The following is a 24978-nucleotide window of genomic DNA, read 5'->3' on the forward strand; positions in this document are numbered from 1 at the left end:
GTCAGAGTTCCAAAAAGGCATGGGAGTTCAGATCCATGGTGACTCCATCCATTCAGGCCAAACAGGAGCCATTACTGTGATGGGTAAATGCATGTTTGAGCACGGGGCTTCCCGGGTCTTCGCCAGTCTCTAAAACCTCATTACTGCTGGACATACAAAGAAATAATCCCCCCCAGGCCTGGGGATAAGGCAGAACGATTCTGTGCTGGGCTCCTCGGCCTCTGGGTTCCCGCCAACTCTAAGCAATGGCTTGAATTCTGGTGTCATTATTGCATTGCGCATTACACTTCCAACTTCAGCCCCTCCAAAAGTTTCTCCCAGGTCAAAAAAAGGCATTCGCTGGATGTACATAATAAAGGAGAAGCTGCGAGAAGATAAAGACGGACTTTCCATCAGAAGTGGCATCAATCATAGTAGGCCGGGCCTGAAAGCGCCTGGACTTCACTAGTTTCTGTGGGTCATCAGGAACAAAATCTCCATCTGTGGTTGGTACGAAAAGGAAGTTTCCAAAACAATCTTGGGATCCGCCAACTGAGAATACAACGGTTTCGGAATTCTTCCATTGCCTTTTGCCGTGCAAGCAGTTCACTGTGGCATTGCCCCCATCTTCTTTTGGCAGCCCATCACTCCTGCCAGAACCAGAGCTCTCCTCTTGGCCTCCTCTACAGGCCTTACCCAAGCCCAGGGTGCAGTGGCAGTCCCACTCTCCAGCACAGCCCGGTTAAAAAGAGGCTGACTCCCTCGGTGAGAGGAGGTGATAACTGACAGATGCTCCTCCAACACTCTTCAAAAGGATGGGTGATCCGAGAAGGGTCTCCTCCAAAGGCAAGGCGTTTATTCTCCCTTCATCCATCTCAGGGCTGGCAACTGTTGGTCCAACAGGCCATCGCTTCCTGTGGGCAGCTGGTGGTAATGAAAGGAAGCCTAGAGGTCCCAGGCGCAATTGGCGGACACCACAATCACCATTCTCGGCAGCAGCAGCCAAGAATGCCCCATTATATATTAAAAGGGAAGCTGTGCTAACAAAAAAACCTGCACCACCAGAGATCCAGACAAGGACAGCAGCTGGTGTGGAGGGCCGGGGATGGGGGTACCCAAACATTGAGGAAAAGGCACCTTCCGAACGGGGTGTGTTGGCTGAGAATATTTCAGCATCAGGAGCGCCCGAAAGCAGCATTTGGGGGCATGAATTGCCAAAGTTGGTGGCTTCCCCCCAGAGTGTGGGCTCCATGGCTTATGGGGAACAGGCTTTTGGAAACGCAGTTTCCCCACAGGGGGTTCTGCGTATGAGAGCCCCAGATAGGCTGTGACTGCTTTTGAGCCAGCTGGGGAGACGCCTTCCCTGGACAGGGCCACTGGTGGTGACTACTACAGCACTACATTATCAGCGGAAGACTTGGATTCCGGAAGGGAAAGGGCCAGGAAGCTGGTGAAGGACCAAAGCGGGAGACGAGGCATTGCAGCACCTGAAAGGGAAGCATCCCAGAAGAAGCTACACAAAATACAAGACAGGATGTTCCCTCATGAATCTGGAGGGCCAGATATCTCACGAGTCTGAGGAACAGGAAGGCCAATATTGTAACAAGTACACTAGACGTCAGGAGCATCAGACGTGCCAAGGATAGATTTAAATGTAGTTAGGAGATTTCTGCAGAGTCCAAGCTGAAGGTACTTTTCAATTCATAACCTTTATGTATTGCACATCCAGACTTCCACATTCGCTGGAAAACTCTAGGCTAAGAGAAGCACCAAACGCCTTTTGCAGGAGCAAACAATGCTCTTATCACAAGCAACCAATCTGGGACAAACAACCAAGCACAGTTGTCACTGTTGTAGAATACAAAGACCCTCGATAAGAATTTTCACTTAAGCCTTCACCCTATTTAAAATGAGGCCTTGCGGTTGGTGTATGTGTATTAAATGTCATCTGCTATTTCCAACTTATGGGAACCCTATGAAGTAGGGACCTTTTAAATGTCCTGTTAATGGCCTTGCTGAGCTCTTGCAAGATGAAGATTGTGAGTTCTTTGATGGAGTCAGTCCATCTCATGTTGGGTCTCCGCCTTTGCCTGGTGCCATCAAGTTTTCCTAGCGCATTATTTTTTCCAGTGATTCCTGTCTTCTCATAATGTGACCAAAATAAGATAGCTTGGTCTTAGTTCACCTGCTCTGCTCTTTTCTCTTTTAAAGAAGAAGAAGAAGAAGAGGAAGAGTTTGGATTTATATCCCCCCTTTCTCTCCTGCAGGAGACCTCAAAGGGGCTTACAATCTCCTTGCCCTTCCCTAAAAATTTTGTCCCGCTTTATATGCCAATAAAGGCTTGTGTTGTTGTTCCGTGCCCTTCCCCCCTCACAACAAACACCCCGTGAGGTGGGTGGGGCTGAGAGCGCTCAGAAGCTGTGACTAGCCCAAAAGTCCCCCAGCTGGCGCGGCGTAGGAGTGTACAGGCTAATCTGAATTCCCCAGGATAAGTCTCCACAGCTCAGGGCGTGCAGAGCTGGGAATTAAACCCGGGTTCCTCCCAGATTAGATACATGAGCTCTTAACCTCCTATGCCACTGCTTTGTAATTATGCTTTGTAATTAACGTGCTTTTAAAGTTTTTGTTCATTCTTGTATTTTAAGATGTGAAATGCAAAGGGATTGTAGAGTGAACGAAAATGAAGTCTCCACTGCACCAATTAATGGGCGGTGGCAGTTGCCAACCAGGAAGATACAGGAATCAATACTGCTGAGGAAAAAAGTCAGCAACCTATAAAACCAGACAACTACTTTTTTTTTTAACCTACAGCAACATGTATTGATCTTCACCAAGTTTACTTTGCCAATGTATTCAGGGAACTTACAGATGAGGGGTGTCAAACTCATCGCCCTTCCAGATACCATGAATCTGCTAATTCCTCATCAGTCCCTGCCAACATGAGCACTGGCTATATTGGCAAGGCCCAATGGGAATTGTAGTTCATGAATATCTGGAGGCCAGTGAGCTTCGACACCTGTGAAAGTGTTCAAAAGATCAGAATTAAATCCAGAATTTATAGCTATATTCAGAGGTTGCAGGAAATACGGTACATGAAGTAATGCAGATTTTGTATTCCAGGATAGACTTTCCTGGTTCAATACCCACTTCTGAGGCATTTTGGTTGCAATCCAAGAATTTTTTTCATGGAGTAAGCCCCACAGATTAACATGGAGCTTACTTCTAAGTAGATCTAGCTATTATTGCTCCTATAGCGTTTCCTAGGGACAATCCAATTTAACTCGCACATCTGAAAAAGCATGCTCTAGTCCACAAAAGCACGCTTGGAATTAATTTCATCCACACTTCTAAAAGTACTGTAGAAATCCACTAATCATCATGAATAGCCATATTGTCATTGACACTAACCTCCCACCCCACCCCCCAGCTATCGCTTTTCCAGTGCTAATAAACATTGGCCTTGATTATTTCTTGCATGGGAGAGTAAACACAATTTTTATTAGGGAAAATTTCCACATTTTCTATAAGAACATCCTCTTTTAAAATTCAGCAAAACAAAATGAAAATCCCCCCAACCAGCTTCACTTACCTAGGGTTCAGTAACCTACTGTGCTTTCTTTGAGATTAAACTCCCACTATAGTCCTGAGGAAACAATAGTTAAAACAGGTAGGGTCTCTTCCTTTGGAAAGCTCCCTCCCCAGTTTGTGCTTGGGTAACCTCTCCGTTCCCAATCCGATGCGTGTGTGTGTTGGGGGTATGTGTGTTTCTAAGCGCCATATCTAATCATCACCTCACATGAGTGGGCCTTGCTCTCAAGGAAGCATGTTGAGGACAGTGGCTGGTTCCACCACATCCCCACAGAGTCCCCAGACCTGCATTAAGCCTCCTGGGGGCTGCAGGGAAGCAAGCAAGGGCCTCGGGCCCTCCTGGCTGGCTCCCTTGTTCCCTCAGCACCTTGGTCTGCTATGCCCATCCATACACCCACCCCTTTTTTTTTTTTTTTTTTTTTCACTTCTGGCAAGCAGCATTGGGGGGCATGGGCTGGCCCCACCTCCAAGTGCTTGAGGCAGTGATAGCCAACTTCTGACATGCTCTGTCAAAAGTGATAAAAGCTGTGTATTCACCAACTATTCTGCCTACTTGAGTCACATTTATAATCATTTGGTGTTTCTTCATATAGCATATAGCACCACACACATGTCTTAATCGGCCTCTGGCGGTCAGCAGAGGCCAATCTGCTGGTGTGATCCCTAGCTCCTCAATGATGTTGGCTTCCACCCAGGCTACAGAGCCTTTACAGCTCTGGCCCCTGCCTGGTGGAACGCTCTTCCTCCAGCAAAGCGGGCCCTGCGGGATCTTTTAATGAATTTCAGAGGGGCTCAAGGTAAGACGGATAATTCCACCGGGCCTTTGGGGAGTCCGGCCGCTGATGACACCCCCTTTTATAACATCTGTGGACCTTGCCGTCCCCCCCCTCTCCCCTTTCTTTTCATAGGATTTATTAGTAGGACTTCTAACAGTATATCTGATATTCGGACGCCGCATTTTAATGGGGTTGATTTTAACATATAGATCCACTATTTAATGATTATTTAAATCTTGATATTATGGATTTTATTTAAGTGCTCTATCTATCTGTTTGCTCAATATTCTGATTCCGGTGGAGGGCTATTTATAAATATTATTATTATTATTGGCTACATTATTATTATTATTATTATTATTATTATTATTATTATTACATACATGATATGTAAAATAATCCTTTCTCTTTTGTTTGGGGGAGGGGGCAGGGAACATGCCAGCAGAATCAAGGCGGTAGGCATTTTCCAAATTCTTTTTTGATGTTCTAAGATGTTCGGCATCTCTAACTTAGGGCAACCGCTCTCCTTTGCCCAAACTGTATATATATGCCTGTGCCAACTGGCTTGGAGCAGAGCTCGCCAGGATTTAATTTCCCTGTCAAGAATCCTCCTCTTCTTTTTCCTATCACCCAATGCAACCGGCTCCTTTGACACAGCAGACTCACCTTTCTTTTGTCCCAGCCGCCAGTGATTTTTTTTGCAGCTTTTTGCCTATCGGTTCACTTATCAGTTACATGTGGAGCAGAGCAAAAAAACCCACAGGCCTTTTACTATATATTAATAATGGGAGGAACCTGGGTATAACTGATGCTGTGGATATTCCTGTGAAGAGACAGTTGAGAAAGGTTCTCTGCGGAATGTTCAGAGTAGGAAGGAACAGAGATTTCCTGACTTTAATAAAGTAACAATATTGCCAAACTTTAGAGAAATACCCATAATCATCACAGTAGACTTCAATCCTATTCCATTGTAAAGGTGCCCCTCAGGTCTGTTCTGTTTCACCACAGTTCTAAATCCACTTGCAAAAATGCCCCTCTGAACGTTTCTTATAAAAAGAGTATGTACTTTAACGATGCAAATGAGCTGTCCAAAAAAGCTTTGCACAAGGCACTGAATAGCACAGGTGGATAAGACAGCATTTCTGTGGAGCCACGCCACACTGATTTATTGGCTGCCTTTCCTCCTATGAAGCTTAAGATGGTTTGCAATATGAATGTTTTACATAAAAACTAAAAAAACATGTCGTACAAAAATTTAAAATCACAATTTAGGACTGACTTAAAATAATTACAGTTCTAAATAAAGCAATTTTGGGGCTGCCTCCAAAAGATCAAAAGTGAGGGGGCCAGGCACAACTTCAGCTTTTACTATTTATTAAATTGTTAAATGACTATATCAATATAAACAGAGAAGCACTGCAAAATTGCTATCTTTTTATTGCATTTGAAAACCAGAATATGTATGTGTGTGTGTTATTGTTATTATTATTGTGTGGGGAGGGGAGGTGGGAAGATATCAACAGAAATGTGGTTCTAGGGAATTGCTTTGCCTTTTCTTCTGGGGGGGTATTTTTTGGAACAGGGCTACAGTATCGATATAACTGCTACTATCGCAAGCTTATATCAATAACAGGGTTTTTTGACTCCCATTATTCCTGAAAGGCACTCCTACCATGTTTCCCAGAAAATAAGACAGTGTTTTATATTAATCTTTTTGCTCCCAAAGATGCGCTGTGTCTTATTTTCAGGGAATGTCGTATTTTTATGTGTTCTGTTCGTCGGACATGCTTCCAAACAAAAAACTTTGCTAAGTCTTACTTTTTTGGGGGGATGCCTTATATTTCAAGCACTTTAGCAAAACCTCTACTACGTCTTATTTCTCCGGGGATGTCTTATATTCGGGGAAAGCAGGGTAAGAGCCTTCCAAAGGTCTGGGCAACCCTCCCTTTTTTTTGTGCACCCCATTATTTTCTAATTCTATAAAAAACTGAAGCTTTCTTTGCCAGCGAAAGGCAGCTTGATTCTAAGACATTTTCCTCGCTTCTGTGAAAAAGTGACCACACAAACGGGATAGACTGCTTCTACAGCCAGGGAGTGGTCTATGCCTTGTGATTGTGCTGTTTCAGCATTTCCTCACCTTCCTAACAGCTATACCTCACAAGGGTGCAGGATCCTCCACAACTGTGAATTCCTGCAGGGATTGCTCTGGCTCAGGGATGGGATTTTAGAACTCTGACTCTCACTATCCGGTAAGAGGTCCTAGAGGGGAAAACAAACTCTCTGGAACTTACAGTCATGTGTCTGGGGGCTACTTCAGAACAACGGGGGAAAGAGGGATGGGAACCAAACTGAGTGGGGGGCAGATCCTTTTAGAAAAGAAGCTGGATTTTTTGGCTGGCAGTGGGTCCTCACTCTGTAGTCCGGAATTATCCGCTAACACTTTTGACTTATGGCGGAGTGACACCCTACCACCCTGATGCGCATGGCTGACCTTTCTCAGGTGGCAGTGAGGGAAATTTTTTTAGCTAAGACTCCTGACCAATTACAGAGGCCCTAACCAATCAGTGGAAGCTCCTAGCCACGTAGCGGTCCCCTTTACTAATTAGCAATCTACCTCCCGCGACTTCACGTTCTCCAGGATAATGATCCTATTGCTTGCCCCCTTGCAATACAGATTGGCTCACTGACGGTGCTAGTGGCCAGCTGTGGACGGCTGAACGAGGAGGTAGGTCAGGTGGTCAAGGAATAACCTCCAGTCCCACACAATAGATGCTTCTAAGCACAAGTACGCCAGAACTCACACATACAAAAAAGGAGAGAGAAAAAAGCTATGGTTTCTTTTAAGAATCCTTCCTACATTCTGTATTAGAAGTGAGGAAAAAATGAGGTGCATTCACACTATTTCCTCAAGAGTGCAGGAGCAATGCCCACACGGCTCCGGGCCAAATCTGTTACCCAAAATGGTTGGGATGGAACGACCCTCTTTGGTTTGGGAAATTAGCTGTAGAGCACAAGGTCTATGGGCATTGTTGGCTTAAGGAGGCCGTTGGGTACCTTGATCGATATATATTGCCTATGTATACAGGTTTCCAGCTCACTATAAGAAACCAGTAGAGAAAATAAATTTCTAGGATTTTATTGGGAAAATAAGAAATGGAATAAAAATAAATTCTCTCACTTTGACAATCACTCAGTTACTGGGGTAAAAGCACACACATATAAGGTTTCCTAGGATGTATTTTAGGAGGAATTGAAAGGCAGGTTTCTTGGATATATATATATAGAGAGAGAAGGGATGAGATATCAAAGATTATATTTACCAGTCTTGCAGTGGATGTCCAGGAGACAAATAGCTAGGTTCTGGATGCTCCAGTGCAGTTGGAACAATATTATCCAGCACCAGGGTAGTTTTATAATTAGACTTCCAATAATTAGACTCTGGTATATTGCTCCAGTAGCCTTTATTACATGGATAAATAGAAACCAGGTATACAGTTTCAAAGCCAGTTCTGAAGAACATGGCTGACACACATCTATCCCCACCAAATCCCCCCTCTCATTTTCTCAGAGCAGAACATCTGGCAACCATTACATTTTAGTTGTACCCAGCACCAAGGTTATTCTATCAGTATAATTTGGAGCCTCCTGGCTCTCAGCCCAGAGGCAAGATAACAACAATTATTCTTTTCCCCATGGTGCCCGACATGTCCAGGGGAGGCCTAGTTGTCTAGGAAGGCACAGAAGCCATAAATTCACATTAGAGATAGAATGGAAAGAATATGGTGCAGACAGCAATGGATTACATTATACCAAAAGCACACTCCAGGCATGATCCTGACATTGGAAACCAGAATAGCCAATAATCCCAAGCTCTGTCAGTTGCTAAAGGATATTATTATCAGGAAGCTCTCCAGGTCAAATTCCACACAGGCTGCAAGGGTTCACGGAAACCGTTTCTGCTGCCTCTGCCACCATTTGCAAGGTGGGTGCAAGGGCCAGCTGGGGTTGCTGGGATCTCGGAGGGAGGAGTCAGCATGGTTCGCAAGGAAACACTGTGTTTCTGTGTGAACTGTACAGCTGAGGACACCCCTCCATCCAAGAATCCACCCCACCAAGACTTTGAATTGCATGGCAGCTGCCTATGTTAGAGTATCCCACTAATGGTGGCCACCTGGGGGATCCACCACTTAAGGAGGATGGATGAAAGCGGGTGGGGGATTGAATGCTCCTGCTTGCCGCTTGTTGGCACAGGAAAGCAGGAAGAATCTTTCCTGTAACCTGGGCTGGAGGGAAAAAGTCACTAATTTAGCAATTTTCCTTCAACTCAGGTTCTGGCCCCTAAAACGGTTTAGCAGCATTCTGGGGGCGAGTTCTGTGGGAACTCCCCCTGCCAAACTCTTCAAAAGGACCTCGACCCGTTTCCACTTACAACCTGCATGCATGGGAATCACCCTGAGATGCCACCCCAACCATCAGTAATCTCTTAAAAAATGTTAATAGAAAGGATTCATGCAGATCAACTTCCAATATAATTGCTGGAAAAGGTTCATTTAACTGTCAGCATCATGGAGAAGGGAACACAGACAGATCAGAAATGTCTTTTTGTATGTCACCCTATAAAACAGTGATGGCGAACCTTTTCGAGACCGAGTGCCCAAATTGCAACCCCAAACCCACTTATTTATCGCAAAGTGCCAACCCGGCAATTTAACCTGAATACTGAGGTTTAGAAAAAATGGTTGGCTCTGAGGTGTGCGCTACTCGGGAGTAAGCTTGGTGGTAGTCGGTGGCTTTGCTTTGAAGCAACTGTGCAACTCTTCCAATGGGTGAATCACGACCCTAGGAGGGTTTACTCAGAAGCAAGCCCCATTGCCAGCAACCAAGCTTACTCCCAGGTAAAGGATCATGCTTTAGTTCTTCGCGTGAAAATCAGTGGGGTTTAACAGTGCTTAACAGGGTTACCTACACTGCTTCCCCAAAACTAGGTCTTAGGTTTAATGCTAATAATTGAGCCCAATAGCCCAGGCCAACCTAGATGTGTGTGTGTGTGTGTGTGGGGGGGGGGGGGGGGGTCTCTTCCCGCCTGCCCACAGAAAGGGGTTTGAGTGCCACCTCTGGCACCTGTGCCATAGGTTCGCCACCACTGCTATAAAACCTTCTATTGCAAAACTGGTATTTTATAAATTGGCATTTAATTTAGGAAATGTCATGTTTATTTCTGGAGAGAAGACAGCATGGTATAGCTCTCTCTTGTCAGATTTTGGAAGCTGAGCAGGCTCCATACTTGGATGGAAGACCACCAAGATGGACTCTGCAGAGGAAGGCAATGGTAAACCAGATCTGCTCCCCACTTGCCTTGAAACCCCCTTGGTGGGGTCACCGCAAATGAGCTGTGACTTGACAGCGATTTACACACAAACGGTTTATTACACCATATAAGATACCGTAATCTTTGAGAACAGACGTCCTGTTTTCTATCAAACTCATGTCCATTGTGAGGAAACTTCTGAATTCTGCAGAGATGTTGTAACCCCTGTCGCAACCTGCTCTGTTGATGGTTCGTTGTTGATCCTTTCCTGGTCAACTCTTTTAATGCTACAGATTGAGTTTTGCCTTTCTCCATCTTTGCCCAGTCCTTATTCTTCCAAGTTGGTTAGCTTTCCCCCCCCAGGTTCCACAGCTTTTGTTTCTGTCATCTTTATATGCCTACAGGTGCCACCATAAAATAAGTTGGGGTGGTTTTTTTTGGTGTATATTTCAACCTTGGGAATGTTCAGATGGTTTTTTTCCTCCTTTCTTTTGATGCAGCCAGGGATGGGATTCAAATAATTTAACAACCAGTTCTGAACTTCCAGTGGTGGGATTCAAATAATTTAACGACCAGTTTGCTGCCTAGTGACCGTTTTAAGTATAAAAAAAGATATACCGAAAGGGTCCAATTTTAAGTATGAAAAAAGATATACCAAAAAGAGGTGCACAAAACTAGATTATGCTATAAGAAAGACTTTTAAAATATTAATGACAAAACCTGCCTGAAAAACACAGATCCTCATGATTTTTGCACTGTCAAAATCACCAGCACATCATAACTCAAGCCATTTGCCACATGTCTGAACAAACAATCACATATCCCACACTTCGTGGTGCCGCAGTGGTGCAAAAATCTGCTTGAAAAACATAGATCCTCATGATCCATCTGGTCTCCCAAAAATCACCTGCACATCACAGCTCATACCTCTGTGTCTGAACAAAATAATCCTGCATCACCACAGTGGCACAAAAATGTAGTTAAAACATATGGATCCTCACGATTTTTCCACTTGTTCACCCCAAAATCACCAGCACATCGCAGCTCATGCCCCTGGCAATGTGCCTGAACACAACAATCACACATCCCATGCTCCGTGGCACAGCAGTGGCGCAAAAACCTGCTTGGAAAACAGGGATCCTCATGAATCCTCATGATTTTTGCACTAAGTCACCCCCAAATCACCAGCACATCACAGCTGAAGCCCCTGGCCACATGTCTGAACACAATAATCACACATCCCTTGCTTCGTGGTGCCGCCGTGGTGCAAAAATCTGCTTGAAAAACATGGATCCACACGGATCCTCATGATTTTTGCACTAGCCACCTCAAAATCATCACCTTTCAGAACAATGCCAGCTGAGCTAGTGGGGGGGGGAAGGGAGGCAAGGGGAGGCTAGGAGTGGGGGAAATGGGGTGGCAGGGGGAAGTCCAACTGGCCTTTTGGAGGGAGTGGGCGAGAAAAAAGGCTTCTGCCAGCCCCTCAAAGGTCCACCTGGACTTTTGGGGTGGTTGGGGGGAGAGGGAATGCTTCTGCTGGCCCCCCAAGGGTCCACCTGACCTTTTGGGGTGGTTGGGGGGAGAGGGAAGGCTTCTGCCTGGGTCATGCCACCCCCACCCCCCAACTCACTTTTGGTGGCTCTGTTTCAGTTTCAGGCGGCTTGTATGGCCTGGAGGTCTTCCTCCCCTTCCTGCCTGGTAAGCTCCACTTTCCAGGCTGGCCTCAGTCTTTTAAAGGGAAAGGTCCTGTAAGGGGCTGGCCTCAGTCTGGCCTCAGTCTTTTAAAGGCTCTTAAAGGGAAAGGTCCTGTAAGGGGGAAAGTCCTCTTAAAGGAAAAGATACTGTGATTGGAGGCCCTGGCTATTTGGCCTTGCCCAATAGTGGGACATTCCGTATCCTGTTCTTTTTTTTTGGCTCTTTTCTTGACAGGGAACCCCATCATTGGGGAATGCCCAGTGGTGGGATCCAAAAATTTTAGTAACAGGTTCCCATGGTGGTGGGATTCAAACTGTGGCGTAGCGCCAATGTGGCTGGGTGGGGCAACGGTGGCTTGGCCGGGCATTTGTTCGGGGCTTGGCGGGGGGCATTTCTGGGGCGGGAGGCTGTGGCAAGGACGCAGCCAGCAATGCGCCCGGTCCTTGAAGGCGGGGAAATCCTTGAATGAACGCATGAGCACAGGCTGCCACAATAACGCCAGTGCACCTCCTGCTAAGACTGCTTCCCAAGTTCTGCAGCCACTACCTGCTGAGAGGTAGGAGGCGTAACTAAGGCAAAAAAATCCGCGTGTGCAAAATCACCCATTAGGGTAACCCCCTCTCGGCACACACACCAAATAATTAGTAACCTTTTGCTGCTTTTATAATCTCCCCCTAGCCTTTTTTTGCTGTGGCAAGATTGCTCGCATTGGGTTGTACATGGTTCATTTATGCTGTGCATCCTTTCTTTGTCCACACCAGGTCTGCTTCACTACTTTTATGATTATGGTGCATTTGCTCCCCTGCTGATGACTTTGGTTTTAATCAGCTCCTTTCCGGCATTGTAACAGTGGCCTCAGGTTACTTGGAGTGGCAAGTGCAATTCCTTCACTACCAGAGCTTGTACCTCTGAGTGGGAAAGTGTCTAGTGGGGCTGAAACAGGGTTTGGACTCTGCTTCTTGTGCTGTTGATTATGTTGTGGCCCCTGGTTGGGATTCAAATTCTCTATAAACTTTCTTCATCCTTATTGAGTTTCTAAGGATATTACAAACATAGGCATAACCCTAATTGATTTCTTTGCACTTCCCTGGGGCTTCCTTTATAATAGTGGATTTTTTTTCAGTATGCTGCACTTCATAAGAACATAAGAACAAGTCCATCTAGTCCAGCTCTCTGCTACTCGCAGTGGCCCACCAGGTGCCTTTGGGAGCTCACATGCAGGATGTGAAAGCAATGGCCTTCTCTGCGGCTGTTGCTCCCGATCACCTGGTCTGTTAAGGCATTTGCAATCTCGATCAAGGAGGATCAATGCATTGGTAGACCATAAATCGACTTCTCTTTCTCCAAAAATCTGTCCAAGCCCCACTAAAGCCTTCTTATCCAGGTTAGTGGCCATCACCACCTCCTGTGGCAGCAAATATGGAATGAGGACATGTACATTCTAGCCTCCCCTATTCATGAGCTTTCATGAAAGTTAGGATGTCTGATGTCCTGGCCAGGATTCTCTATCAGAGATTGTCTCTCAGTCCTCATGGCTCACAATGCTATCCTTAAACTTGTTTCTGGTGCCAAAACATCTGTGTATTCCTACATATGTCTGGAATGTGACTTTTCACTTAGGGTCCAGTCTGTTTAGAACTGTGGAAGGGTTCCAAGAAGGCGACTGGTCAGCATCTTCACTCTGCTCTCCCTTGTGGATTGGTAGAAGCTATCCTACTCTGTCTAAAGTGCATGGCTGCTCAATACCACTTTGCATATCACATCTCTGCAACAGAGGCTTGTTTTTCTTTGCCGCTTTCCTGCATGTATTACAGTAGGGACCTTTAGAGAGTTTCCTGCTCTGTTATAAGTCAGTTCTGGGTGAATGTCGATTTGGGATGCTAAACAACTGTTAGGAAGGTAGTCTTCTAAGGTCTCATCCATTGGGAGCTTCACACCTGCCTCAACTCAGTGAGCTTACTAATCTCCCAAGGTGGGACTGCACAGAAGCTATGAAGATGAAACTGTTGTTCATCGAATGGTCTTCTATGCAGGCACAAATCCCTCCTTTCTCCCCACTGTGAACTCTCTGGAATTCAGTTTCTCAAGGTCTCCGGCAGTGTGGAGAGAACTGAGGAAGTAGCGCCTCTCCTCCTGGTCATGTGATCGTTTTGGCGGGGAAGCGATTGAAAGAGGAGGGGTGCTCCTAGTCTGCTAGAAAGCTTTAGAAATCTTTTCTGTGGCTGGCCTGCGCACACATAGTCCCCAATGTGTGCCTGCACAGAAGACCACTCGATGAATAACAATTACAGGTAAATGTAACACTGGTTTTCTCTTATGAGTTAAAGACACCCATTAAATTACATTCAAGGAACGTACTAGCGACACACACAGGAAAACTGCCCAGAAGAAACAAAACCAGCCCTTGTGCCTGTATTCCACACCTATTTACTTTCTCCCATAAAATTAAATGGGAACCACTGAGAATTAGCCCATCTGTACAACTCTCACCCTTTTAATTTTATTTTCCGGTGCAGTGCGATTAAGATGGAATCTTGGGAATCGGCTTTTACATGTACTGATTTTATACTAAGCAGAGAAAAAAACAGCATAGATTTACACAGACTGCAGTCTAACTCTTCAGAACTTGTTGTCCACTTTCAGATGAAGTCTTGTTAACTATAATAGATGTCCAAACCCCCCAAACCAAATTTACAACTGTACCACAATACAGACCCTAATAACACTGATCCAGGATCTGGTGTGGCATCTGAAAGCAAAAGGTCCCGATAATGCCGTAAAAATCCACTCAGCCAACCAGAACCAGTCTCGTCCAAGCTTCAAGGCTAGTGGAACATAAATTCCATCTGTCTGTACTTCCAAAATGTGAAAAAGTTTTGTTTGAATGGCAATGATTTGAAACTATCGGGGACTGCAGTCTCATCTGAAAACTCTGGCTGCTGAAAAATGGCCTGCAAAATGGCAAGCAGCAGTTCCTCGGCAAGTGTCAGCGTTCCAAGAATTCTTGGAAGGTAAGAAATTAGAATACTGCCAAGTAGAGCGACTTGCTTCTCGGTCGCCATTTCACAAAAGCCTTGCTGGCCCTTTACAAAAGAACTGTTTGTTGGGATTTTTTTTTCACTCCTGGAGGGCCAGAAGTTCACAGTCGCATTAAGTAAACGTCAGACCTTTTTTACTAACGCTGCAAAGTCACTTTGGGATCCTTGGCCCTCAGCCTTTAAGGCTCAGTTCACACTGACAGAAGATGAGCTGATAAAAACAGATCCTGAACTGAGCCATTCGGAGCCTGCAAGCAGGGATGGCATGTGTCAATTACTGTTGGGGTTGGGGAGTCTTTAGCAGAAAAAGGCAAGCATATTACTCTTAGAAGACCGAGTTGCAGCTTTTCAACCTGAGATAACGTCAGGAGGGTGTTTTCTGTAGTTGTTTACAGTTGTGCCAGTTAGCATGCTTTAATGTTAGAATTTATTATAATTGTATGTTATTTTACATAATGCTGCCCAGAGCCTGGTGTCAGTCAGGAAAGGGCGGGGTAGCAAATCTAACAGAAATAAAAATAAATAAGAGACAAGATTTTGTTTCAAATTTATTCAGTAATTTTCCCCACATGAAAATAAGGACTGGAGTGGAGCAGTCCCTCGCTCTGAATCCAACAGCAAGTTCACTCATCTGCCCCTTGGATTTGGGATTTTTGCAGTTCTATATGCTCAATAACTAATGTCAGCAACTGGTACAAGCCAGGTAAAATCCAACCCACAGCGAGAACCCAGTCCTCAAGGAATGCAGACTGAATAAGATTAAAAGGTATGGGGAGGAATGTGGAGTGAGAGAAAAGTGATTTGGAGCTGTGAGAGGTTGGGGGCAGAGAAGAACAAAGGCAGTGGGACGGGAAATGACTTGTCGCCAGGCCTCTTTTAGTTACCTTCTGCCTAAAAACTAGTTATCTGAAGGGCTGTATATAAAAAAAGCACCTTTGTTCCCAAGACTGAGTCATTCACCTCCGGCAAATGGCTTATCAGGCTTTTGTTTACCAAAATTTACCTCATAGTTCCTCACTCCTTTCCAATAATCTTGCTAGTCACACTTGCTAGCCACACGGGGGCTACCAAAGGATCCACCCGCAACGCAGAAGGAAGGTTCTGTTATTAAGGAAGGGCTCACTTCCCTCTTAGATCCTTCTCCTTCGACTGGGGCCCCACTGCGGTCTCCTTAGAGGCAGGGCGACTGTGAGGTTCAGAGTTCAGGCCTGTTGCTTTCTCTGCGGGGGATGTTTTGAGGGGCCACTGCATTGTGCTGAATGTTTGGCCTGGAGAGAGATACAAGGAAATAAAGGGCACAAGATAATTCCAGTAAACCTATAAATGTTCTCTGGAGCTTCATTTTCTGCATCTATTTATCTCCTGCTTGGCTGTCCCATATCATTGTTTTTTTCCAAAAGTCCCCAGATTTCCTCAAAGAGCTGAACACTTTAACCACTAGGATTTCCAGCTTTGTGCAAGTTAGTCCCACTCCTTCATTACGTACAGTCCCAACCTTTTTTATTTATTTATTTTTATATATTAGATTTTATACCGCCCATCCCCGAAGGGCTCTGGGCGGCGTACAGCAGGCCAGCAACAACAATACATAATAACATTAAACACAGCAGGCCAAAAACAACATTTTACACATAAAAACTAAGGTAATTTAAAACAATTTACAAATCTATAACCATAAAACACAGCAGCAGCAATAATATATGGTGCCCGATCCCAAGGCCGGGAGGGGACAGTACTGATTAGATAGTATATCAGGCGTGCCAATGATGGCACGCAACACAAGGGCATCCTAGAGGGGGAATCCGTGGCTGGCAATAAAGTTGTCTCCTTTTCTTCAGTCTTGAACATTCTGGTTCCCAACTTCAGTTATTCCCGACAAAAGGGCCTTCCTTAACTTCTATCCCTTTCACTTTACTGCTACAGACCACTCTAGATCCTGCATCCAAAGGCTTTGAACACCAGATGTTTCACCCCTGGCCTTGTTCTTTTTGACATCTCCGTTCTCTTCCCACAGGCCTTCAGTCCATCCTTGCCTCTTCTGACCCCACCCCCCACAATTCCCTAGTCTTCCTCCACTGACCTGCAACAATTCCCAAACTCTTTGGCTCTGGCCTCAACACCATGGCTTTTCCCTCTCACCTAAGAGGCATCTTCTTCTGACTGCAAGCCTCCCATTTTCAATTTTCTCATAATTCAACCCACAACCAATCCCAGCTCAATCCCTGGATCAAAAAAAGAGAACAAGAGAAGCTTCATCCTCCAGTTCTCTGTAGAAGCCCACCGTAACAATCCTGAAAAGCAAAGCGTTTCCTTCTTTTCCCAAGCTCCCATACTCCCTCTCTACAAGATCCAGGCTTTCCTTCTCTAGATTTTTTCCTTACCTTTCACCATTTCTCTCACTGGCCACCATTCTGGTTCTCCAGTAATGACTCCGGTTGCCTTTGGACCACAATTTATAATCAGGGTTGCTGAGGAACCGCTTGGTTAAGCCACAGTTGAGACACCTCACAACAGTCCAACGCTGATTACGGCGCTCTGGCAGAGAAGGCAAGGAAGCGAAAGAGTCAGACAAGCTTCGAAAACATGGTCTTACTCCTCCTCCCTAAATACTTTCCCTCCCTAAATTGTTCTTCCCAATCAGTCGACTTGCAGCAAGACAAATGAAGCTGCCTTGTGCTGAGTCAAAACACTGGTCCATCAGAGGCAATACTGAAGTGTTGTGGGTTTTCCGGGCTGTATGGCCATCAGATCCTCTGAAGATGCCAGCCACAGATGCAGCCAAAACGTCAGGAGAAAATGCTATTGGAACACAGCCATACAGCCTGGAACCCCGCAACACTCCAGTGACTCCGGCTGTGAAAGCCTTCGACAATACAAAGGAAATATTGTCTACTCAGACTGGCAAGGGGTCTCCAGATGGTAGGTCACATCCCCTACCACCTGATCTTATTTGCTGGAGATGTTGTGGATTGAATCTGGGACCTTCTGCGTGCCAAGGAGATGTAGCTCTACCACTGAGCTACAACCCCTCCCCATTTTTCTCATCCGCTAGATCAGTTGTTCCCCACATTCTTCTTCTTCCCTGGTCTTATTTCAAAGATACTCAAGCCTTAACAGTCTGGGACCTTTGTATCTTCGGGACTGCCTTTCCCTTTACAACCTTCTCCCCGGTCTGCATCTAGGGGTGTCCTGCAGATGCCTGGCCCCAGGATGGCTCAGTTAGCTGTCACCAGGGGAAGGGCCTCCTTGGTTGTGTCCTCTATCCTGAGGAATGCAACATTATAGGGTGAACACCATCCCCTACCAGACTTGCTTAGTTTCTGTGCAGGGTGCAAGGGCCACATATGGTTTAGATTGGCCTTTGGAGTGTAATCCACATATTTGGAGTGTTTTTGTTAGTGGGACGGTGCTAGCCACATATTTTAATATTGTTTATTTTATATTTTATTACGTAAACCACATTGACCTCACAGCACTGGGAAGAGAGAGGTATACATTAAATAAATAACATTTTAATGTTCCACTCCTGCCTTTGGACCTTTGCTGTATCCAAACCTCTCATTCATATCTACAGGAAACACTGTCCCAGAAGTAATTCTCCAGAGCAAGATCCAGAACTCAGGAGAATGCATTCACTGCTACAAAGAAGAAAAAGCGACGGAGCACCTACTTCTCTGGCGTACAGTCGAGCTGACTCCAGGGACAAGGAGGGAGAAACAAGATTTACAGATGGTTCGTTTCACAGACCCAAGGTCTCTACAGGACAACCAGAAACAAAAAAAGACAAGTTTGGACATGTCATATTGATGGGGCACTTCCCTAAAAACTGGGGCTCAAGAAACAAACAACAAAACCTGCATGGAGCAGGTTGCTCCTAATGAGATGATGCAGGTGTCCCCATTTACTGACTGCTACTGATGAGGGACAATGGTGAGGTTCAGGGCAGCGTTTGATGGATAAAGATAGATAAAACTTTATTGTCGTTGTGCACGCACAACGAAATTACACATATCCCCCAATGCACATGACTTCAATTCTCACATCCCATCTTCCACACTCCCCTTCCAACCATCCCTACACAGCCCCAATCACGTCAACGCAACACCGTGGAGTTCAGCATAGCCACGGGTCTAGAATAGAAGCTGTCTCTGAGCTGATCTGTCCTTGTTTTTATGGTCCTATATTGTCTTCCAGATGGTAATCTTTTAAAAAAAAAGAGTATGCAGGGTGAGACGGGTCTTTCAGAATATTCTGAACTTTCTTCAAGCAGCGGGAATTATACAGTTCTTCCAAAGAGGGGAGAGGGGATCCAATAATTCTCTGGGCAGTAGTAATCACCCTTTGGAGAGCCTTCCCATCTGCCACTGGGCAACTGGCAAACCATGCACAGATGCAGTATGTCAGGACACTCTCTATGGCACAGCGGTAGAAGGTCACCAGCAGTTTTTCATCCATTGTTTGGGAACAGAAATACAGGAGTAACAACCCCTTCCTCCCATCATTTCCAGTTGGGAGCAGAATTTCCATTTCTATCTGGGAGCAGAATTAATATCTATTTGACTTGCCTGCTGGGAGGAACCCGAAGTCCCAGCAGGAGTCCCCAGTCCTAGCAGGGGAAAAAAGGGGAGCCCAGCATGATGGGATGGGGATGACTATTCACAATCGGCAGTGCATGCTTTGTATGAATGTATTGGAAGGCCACAACCTTTACTTTACCATAAATGCTACGGGCCAGATTTCATTGCCCATCCTCTGCATAACAATAACAAAAAAAGAAAAGAACACATCCTTTCCCACCCAGCATTCAAAGTACATTCCATCATTAGGAAAATCTTTATATCCACACTGTTTAAAGATTCCTCTGATAATATGCAACAAGCCTGTAAAGTTGAACCAGTGCTATCATTAGGAATATGACGCAGTATGAGCGGAGAAAGGTTAGGAAGCAAACCTTTGGTGCCAACTATTGAACAGAATTTGGCACCTGTTCTAGATTATTTAGTGTAAGCATGGCCAGAGAGGATGCTTGGTGCTGTGGATCCAAGAATGAGTCAAAGCTTAGTAGTCCAGGACCAACTCAGAAGTTGGAACTGAGTTATGCTTTTCCCCTTTTGTATGTCTCAGTTACATTTTCTGCTTCTTTGTAAGTTGCTGTGAGACCCTATCAGGGAAGAACATAGAAAAGAAACACTTACATTCTACACACCCACACATATTTTTGGAAGAAGATTTGGTTTTTATACCTTGCTTTTCTTCATTTTTTAAGGAGTCTCAAAGTGGCTTACAATTGCCCTCACCACAACAGGGACCTTGTGAAGTCGGTGGGGCTGAGAAAGGTCTGAGAAACTGAGACCCAGAGTCATCCAGCAGGCTTTTGGCAAAGGAATAGGAAAACAAACTCGGTTCTTCAGATCAGAGGCCGCCTCTCTTAACCATTACACCATGCTGGCGTTTTCTCACACACACACACATTCGTGACCCAGGTGAACCAGGATTTTCCATTTTTTGCAGTCAGTCCTTTTAACCACTAGGCTAGATTAGCTAACTATATTACAAGATTGCTAACTATATTACAAGATGCTAACTATATTACAAGATTGACATAATTTCCAGCAAAGAGAGGTTCTATAGTCCTCGAGATTGGTGTAGGCAGAAAGTGCCTGGAGAGTGTCAGGATTAAGAAAAGCAGGTCAGCCAGGGTGCAGTACAGTGTGGTGATGACCATGAAGCTATATGAGTTGCCTCCCAAATCTCCAGCTCAGCCATCCAACTTCACTTTGGCGGTGGACTTTTGGCAAAGCCACTGTCTGATCTCCCTCTTGGTTGCACTACAAAGGATAATAATACTAGCATTCCTTATAAGGTGCACAGCTAGACATTTGAGTTCGAGAGGTGTAAATAAAGCATTTTTTGGGACTGCCTCTGTATTTTGTAAGACACTTTCTACAAAAAAAAAAGGTGCGACTTACCTATTCATTCTCTCACTAACTGGGGCACAAAACAAGCCAAAAGCAGGGAATGCAGAATCACCAGATTATAGTCTCAATTTCCAAAAGAACATTCACTGCTTAACTTGAAAAGAGAGAGCAGAATGTGAAAAAATAACTGAGGAAGTACAGTGGAACCTCGGTTTTCATTGCCTTCAGTTTTCATCGATTTTTTCAATGAAAAATTTGTCTCGGTTTTCATTGATTTGCCTCGGTTTTCATCGATTTGGCGTAAGGTGCAAGGGTTGGTCGAGAAAAATCACCCGGACAAAGCTGGTGCAGGCCGTGGCCTTGCCTACAACTTGTTCCCAATGACAAGTGTCTTGACCCTTTCAGACAAAATCTTAAAGAAGCTGTCAAGAAACAGACCTCTTTGGACAGCTTTCTGGTGTGACATTGGTCCACTGGCTCTGAAGCTGGTCCCTAGTGTTGTTATTGTTTGTTTACTGTTTTCCAGCATTAAACATATTGTTTATTCCTACACAAAAAATGTGTTTTTGAGTATGTTTATTGGAGTGCCTAGAACTGGATTAATTGGATTTATAGTAGGGATTCCTATGGAAAAGTTTGCCTTGGTTTTCATCGGTTTCGGTTTTCATCGATTCTTTTCGGACGGATTACCAACGAAAACCGAGGTTCCACTGTATCGCAGTGAAGTTATGAAAAACCCTCCAGGGTGTACACTATGATAAGGAGAGCCATAGCTCCAAGCCAACTATTAAGACCAGATCTCATTTTACTTTGTCTTCCCTCTACTGTACATAAAATCAAACCCAATGATTGTACACTTCTTGCACCTAAAAAAATAAGCTCTAACTCATAAAAGCTTACATGGAATTAAACACTGTCAGTCTTTGAGTTGCTATTGCTGTGCAATTTCATTTAGAAAACCCAATTTTTAGCAGCTTCTGTATTCATTTGATATTTATACTCCACTTCTTCAAACCCAATGGGGCCCCCCAAAGCGGCTTACAATATTCTCCCCTTCTCCATTTTATCCCCGCAACAACCTGTGAAATATAGGTTAGGCTAAGAGAGAGGAACTGAACCAAGATCACCAATGAACTTTCATGGCAGAGTGAGGATTTGAACCTGGACTCCCAGATCCAAGTCTAACCACCATAGCGGGCCTCCCTAAATAAATTAGAACACAAAACAGAACCTCACCCACTGATCTCATATTTCTGGATGAGTTCCCCATTAATTATAAAGGTCAAAGGAAGGTTCAGAGACAGCTTAAAGGAAAGAACAGTGAGGAGTTAGCCTGAAAAACAGAAGTAGAAACAGTTCCAGACATTTAGCCGGACAAGACAAAGACCTCATGTTCCAGTAGCCCCATCGAAGCACTTACTGTCTTAAGACAAGCCGTCGGCTGATGCTGTTCTGCGTATGGCAATAGAAACGAGCCAGCTCCTGGTTGTCTGGGTTTTGTGCCAAGACACAATGTGCGGCCTGTTGGGGAAACAGAAGGTAAACATCCCATAGATATTGTCAGAGTTATGTATGTTCTACATTTCTGCAGGCACACTACACAGTAGGATCTTTGGGGTGGGGTGGGGTTGTCAGTGGTGGTTAGCCTTATTAGTCCAGAAGGTCCAATAAAATGTTTCCATTATCAGAAGAGAAAGATGAAAAATATGAGTGCACTGAGGTACACTGCATGCAGTGAACGCAAAAGGAAGCGGGGTCAGACCATCCACGTTGTATGCAGAAAATCCCAGGGTCAAGCTCCAGTTAAAATGAATCACAGACAGAAACATGTTTTGCATGAGATACTGGAGAGGCAGTGGGAACCGAGATTAGCCACCAATATATGGCACCAATACACACAAGATCCACTCCTAGTGGATATGACCCATTCCTCATTAGAAACCACTCTGTTGAAAAATTGGCACAGAAAGAGATGGAGTGAAACTAGAAACCCTTCCAATGGGACAATTATTTTTTCTGCTGTGAACTGATGGCTCCCCAGGATCCCAGGGTCCAGGCCCTGCAACTTTATTCTTTTTTATGATGGGATCTGACACAGACATTGTTGTCCAGGACCATCGTATCTGTCCACAGGCCCTGAACATAGGGCAGTTATGCCCATCGCTTCATCTGCCCCCCGTTTCCTATTTGGAAGAAAACTTGTGTAGACGTGCACACACGTATTTAAGAGAAAAGCTCTGGCGTGACATTTGAAAAAACAAGGAAAAAGACCACAAGAATTACTGGACCCCCACGTTGTGGCCGGTATACCCCTGTGTTATTCTCACCTGGTAAAGAAAACTGAGTCGCTGAAATGCTTCTTTGTCTTTTATCATGGCTGATACGAGAAATCTACGCAAGACTGATAGGGATGAGACAGGCCACAAAACTGAAAGGAAGAGGCACTTTTAGGAAGCAGCAACAAGCAGAAAACAGCCACCTAATTTACATAGATTCCCCTAGGGCTCTTCTTCTATCTTCATCTTCTCCTTGGATCTTAAAATTAGAAAAAAATCATGCATCCTTTGGGGCGTGGCAACATTCCTCTAGAAGCTGGATCCAAACTAAGCTTGCTACATCCACAGATTCTCCCTTCATCCTGCAAACCCCCCCCCCCATTTATTTATTTCTTTTCATTTCTATACAGCCTCTGCCTTATATGTATCATTCCTCAGGGAACCAATCAGGAACCAAAATTTCATGGAGATCAGTGGGTGGAGGAAAGGGAGGAAAGTTCTATTGTGCTGATGGGAAATGCAGTCCAGATCCAACCCCTGTGTGCGCAATGCCCCCGTCCAGGGAGATTATATCCATAAAAACTCTCCCTATGCATGAAACATAACTATTATAACGGCATACAGCGTGTCAGCCCCTTAATAAGAAAATGTCACCTATTTCGCCTCGGCGAGCTGTTCCTTAAGAGCCTACAAGAAACTCCCAACCGGTTTAGACAGAGAACCATGTAAATTAATGCATTAATGCAAATTTTTAAAAGTAATTATTTCATAAAATTCACTCCACAGGAGCTCAAAGGCGCCTTTTAATTTAATTGCTAGTTAAATGATCAGTCTCAATACGTTAAGGGGCTAGTCGTTGCAATGAAACCAAGATGAGGGACTGAAAAAGACATCAGAATTAGATCCTTCACCGAGCTAGCCCAGGCTAACCTGAGCCCAGCAGATCTCAAAAACTAAGCAGTGTCGACTCTGACAGGCAAGTATTTGGATGGGAAACAGGTAAGTCACTCCAGGGTTGCTATGCAGAGGTAGGCAATGAAGAATCACGTCTGAATGTCTCTTGCCTCGAAAATCCCCTAAGTGGCGCTATAAGATAGCTGTGCCTTGACGTGAAAAAAAGGAAGAGGGGGAGGAGGAGGAGGAGGAGGAAGATTAGATGCATTCGATGCTAGCCAAACTTTTTGACTATTCGGGTCATGCCGGCGAGGGAAATATTTACAAAACTGAATGAGACTACGCTTCACCGGCATCACAGTATTAATTTCCCATTCATCAGCTTTTAGAGGGATCTCACAACCGAACAGTACAGTCCTAAAAATGTTTTCATAGAAACAAACTTCTCTGAATAGCAGCAGCCGGAGTCACCTGTTTAGGATCGCAAGCTAAATCTTACTGTTTTCCACCTCCTTCTGCTCACGGCCCAGCAACTGATCCGACTCACCTGCCCGACCAAGTTCCTTCCCGGCAGCACACGAAGGAACACGCGTCTTCCTCCTGCTAGCGCAGCTCCCCCCAAAGGCTTATGGGACATGTAGTTCTTTCCCTCCCGTTCCATTCATTGAGACGTCTGTAGTTTAGATAAACATGCTCGCCGCTAATTCCTTTATAATATGACCGCAGAAGTAACGAAGAGGCGGAGCGGTTGTTTCTCTGTCAACGGACCCGTCAGAAATAGCACACTCTCGAAGCTTAAACAAACAATCATTGCACCATTTTGCTGTCTTGGCCCATCCAGGAACTCTGTTTCTTTCCCCCTAGAATAATACTGCATTGTACTCAGTATATCCGAAACGGAATATGTTGCAGTGTGGAATATTCCCGGTGTGGATCCGTCATAGCTTCCGTGCAGGTATTCGATTAAACGACATACTTATTAGCGGAGATGCGGCAGCAGTATCCAGTATAACAGAAGAGAGCCAGAGATACTTTGAGTTGCTATATGAAAGTTTACTAATTTAAAAGGATAGGGTTACATGGAATAAAACAAATAAATGTTGTACTGCTCTGTCACATACTTACAGTACTAATCGTACACTTAAGACTACATCTTGCTGTTTGTTCCTACTTCTCTCTGTCCATTGCTCTTCTGCTCTGAAACAAAGAAAACAAACTAACTTTATAACTTCTGATGTGGGTGCTCACTAACACGTAAGCTGCGTCTATCTCATGGACCAATAGCTAATCAGCAGGTCAGCTCATTACAATATCAGCTCAGCATCCTGTTCACATACAAACAGTTAACGCTTTTATGACTGAGTTGGACAGATACTTGCAAATACCAACATATCCAGCTGCTATCAGTGACCACTAGAAGCACCCCCCAGCCCCATCTATTATTATATTATATTATATTATATTATATTATATTATATTATATTATATTATATTATATTATATTAT

At 44.7% G+C, this 24978-nt stretch overlaps 1 protein-coding gene and 1 pseudogene across 1 annotated transcript; both read right to left on the reverse strand.

Moving 5' to 3' along the window:
• Positions 1 to 322: 322 nt before the first annotated feature.
• LOC125427694 lies at positions 323 to 16775 on the reverse strand (annotated as a pseudogene).
• A 5-nt stretch (positions 16776 to 16780) lies between these two features.
• Positions 16781 to 24086, reverse strand: LOC125427695 (ribonuclease P protein subunit p21-like). Its single transcript, XM_048487247.1, is given in 6 exon segments — positions 16781 to 16822; positions 16825 to 16919; positions 18055 to 18140; positions 21723 to 21823; positions 22630 to 22730; positions 23972 to 24086. Coding segments are annotated over 5 exon segments (372 nt in total). The 5' UTR covers positions 22678 to 22730; positions 23972 to 24086.
• Positions 24087 to 24978: the final 892 nt, after the last annotated feature.

This window comes from Sphaerodactylus townsendi, linkage group LG03 (genome assembly GCF_021028975.2).
Source record: "Sphaerodactylus townsendi isolate TG3544 linkage group LG03, MPM_Stown_v2.3, whole genome shotgun sequence".
In the NCBI taxonomy this organism is placed as follows: Eukaryota; Metazoa; Chordata; class Lepidosauria; order Squamata; family Sphaerodactylidae; genus Sphaerodactylus; species Sphaerodactylus townsendi.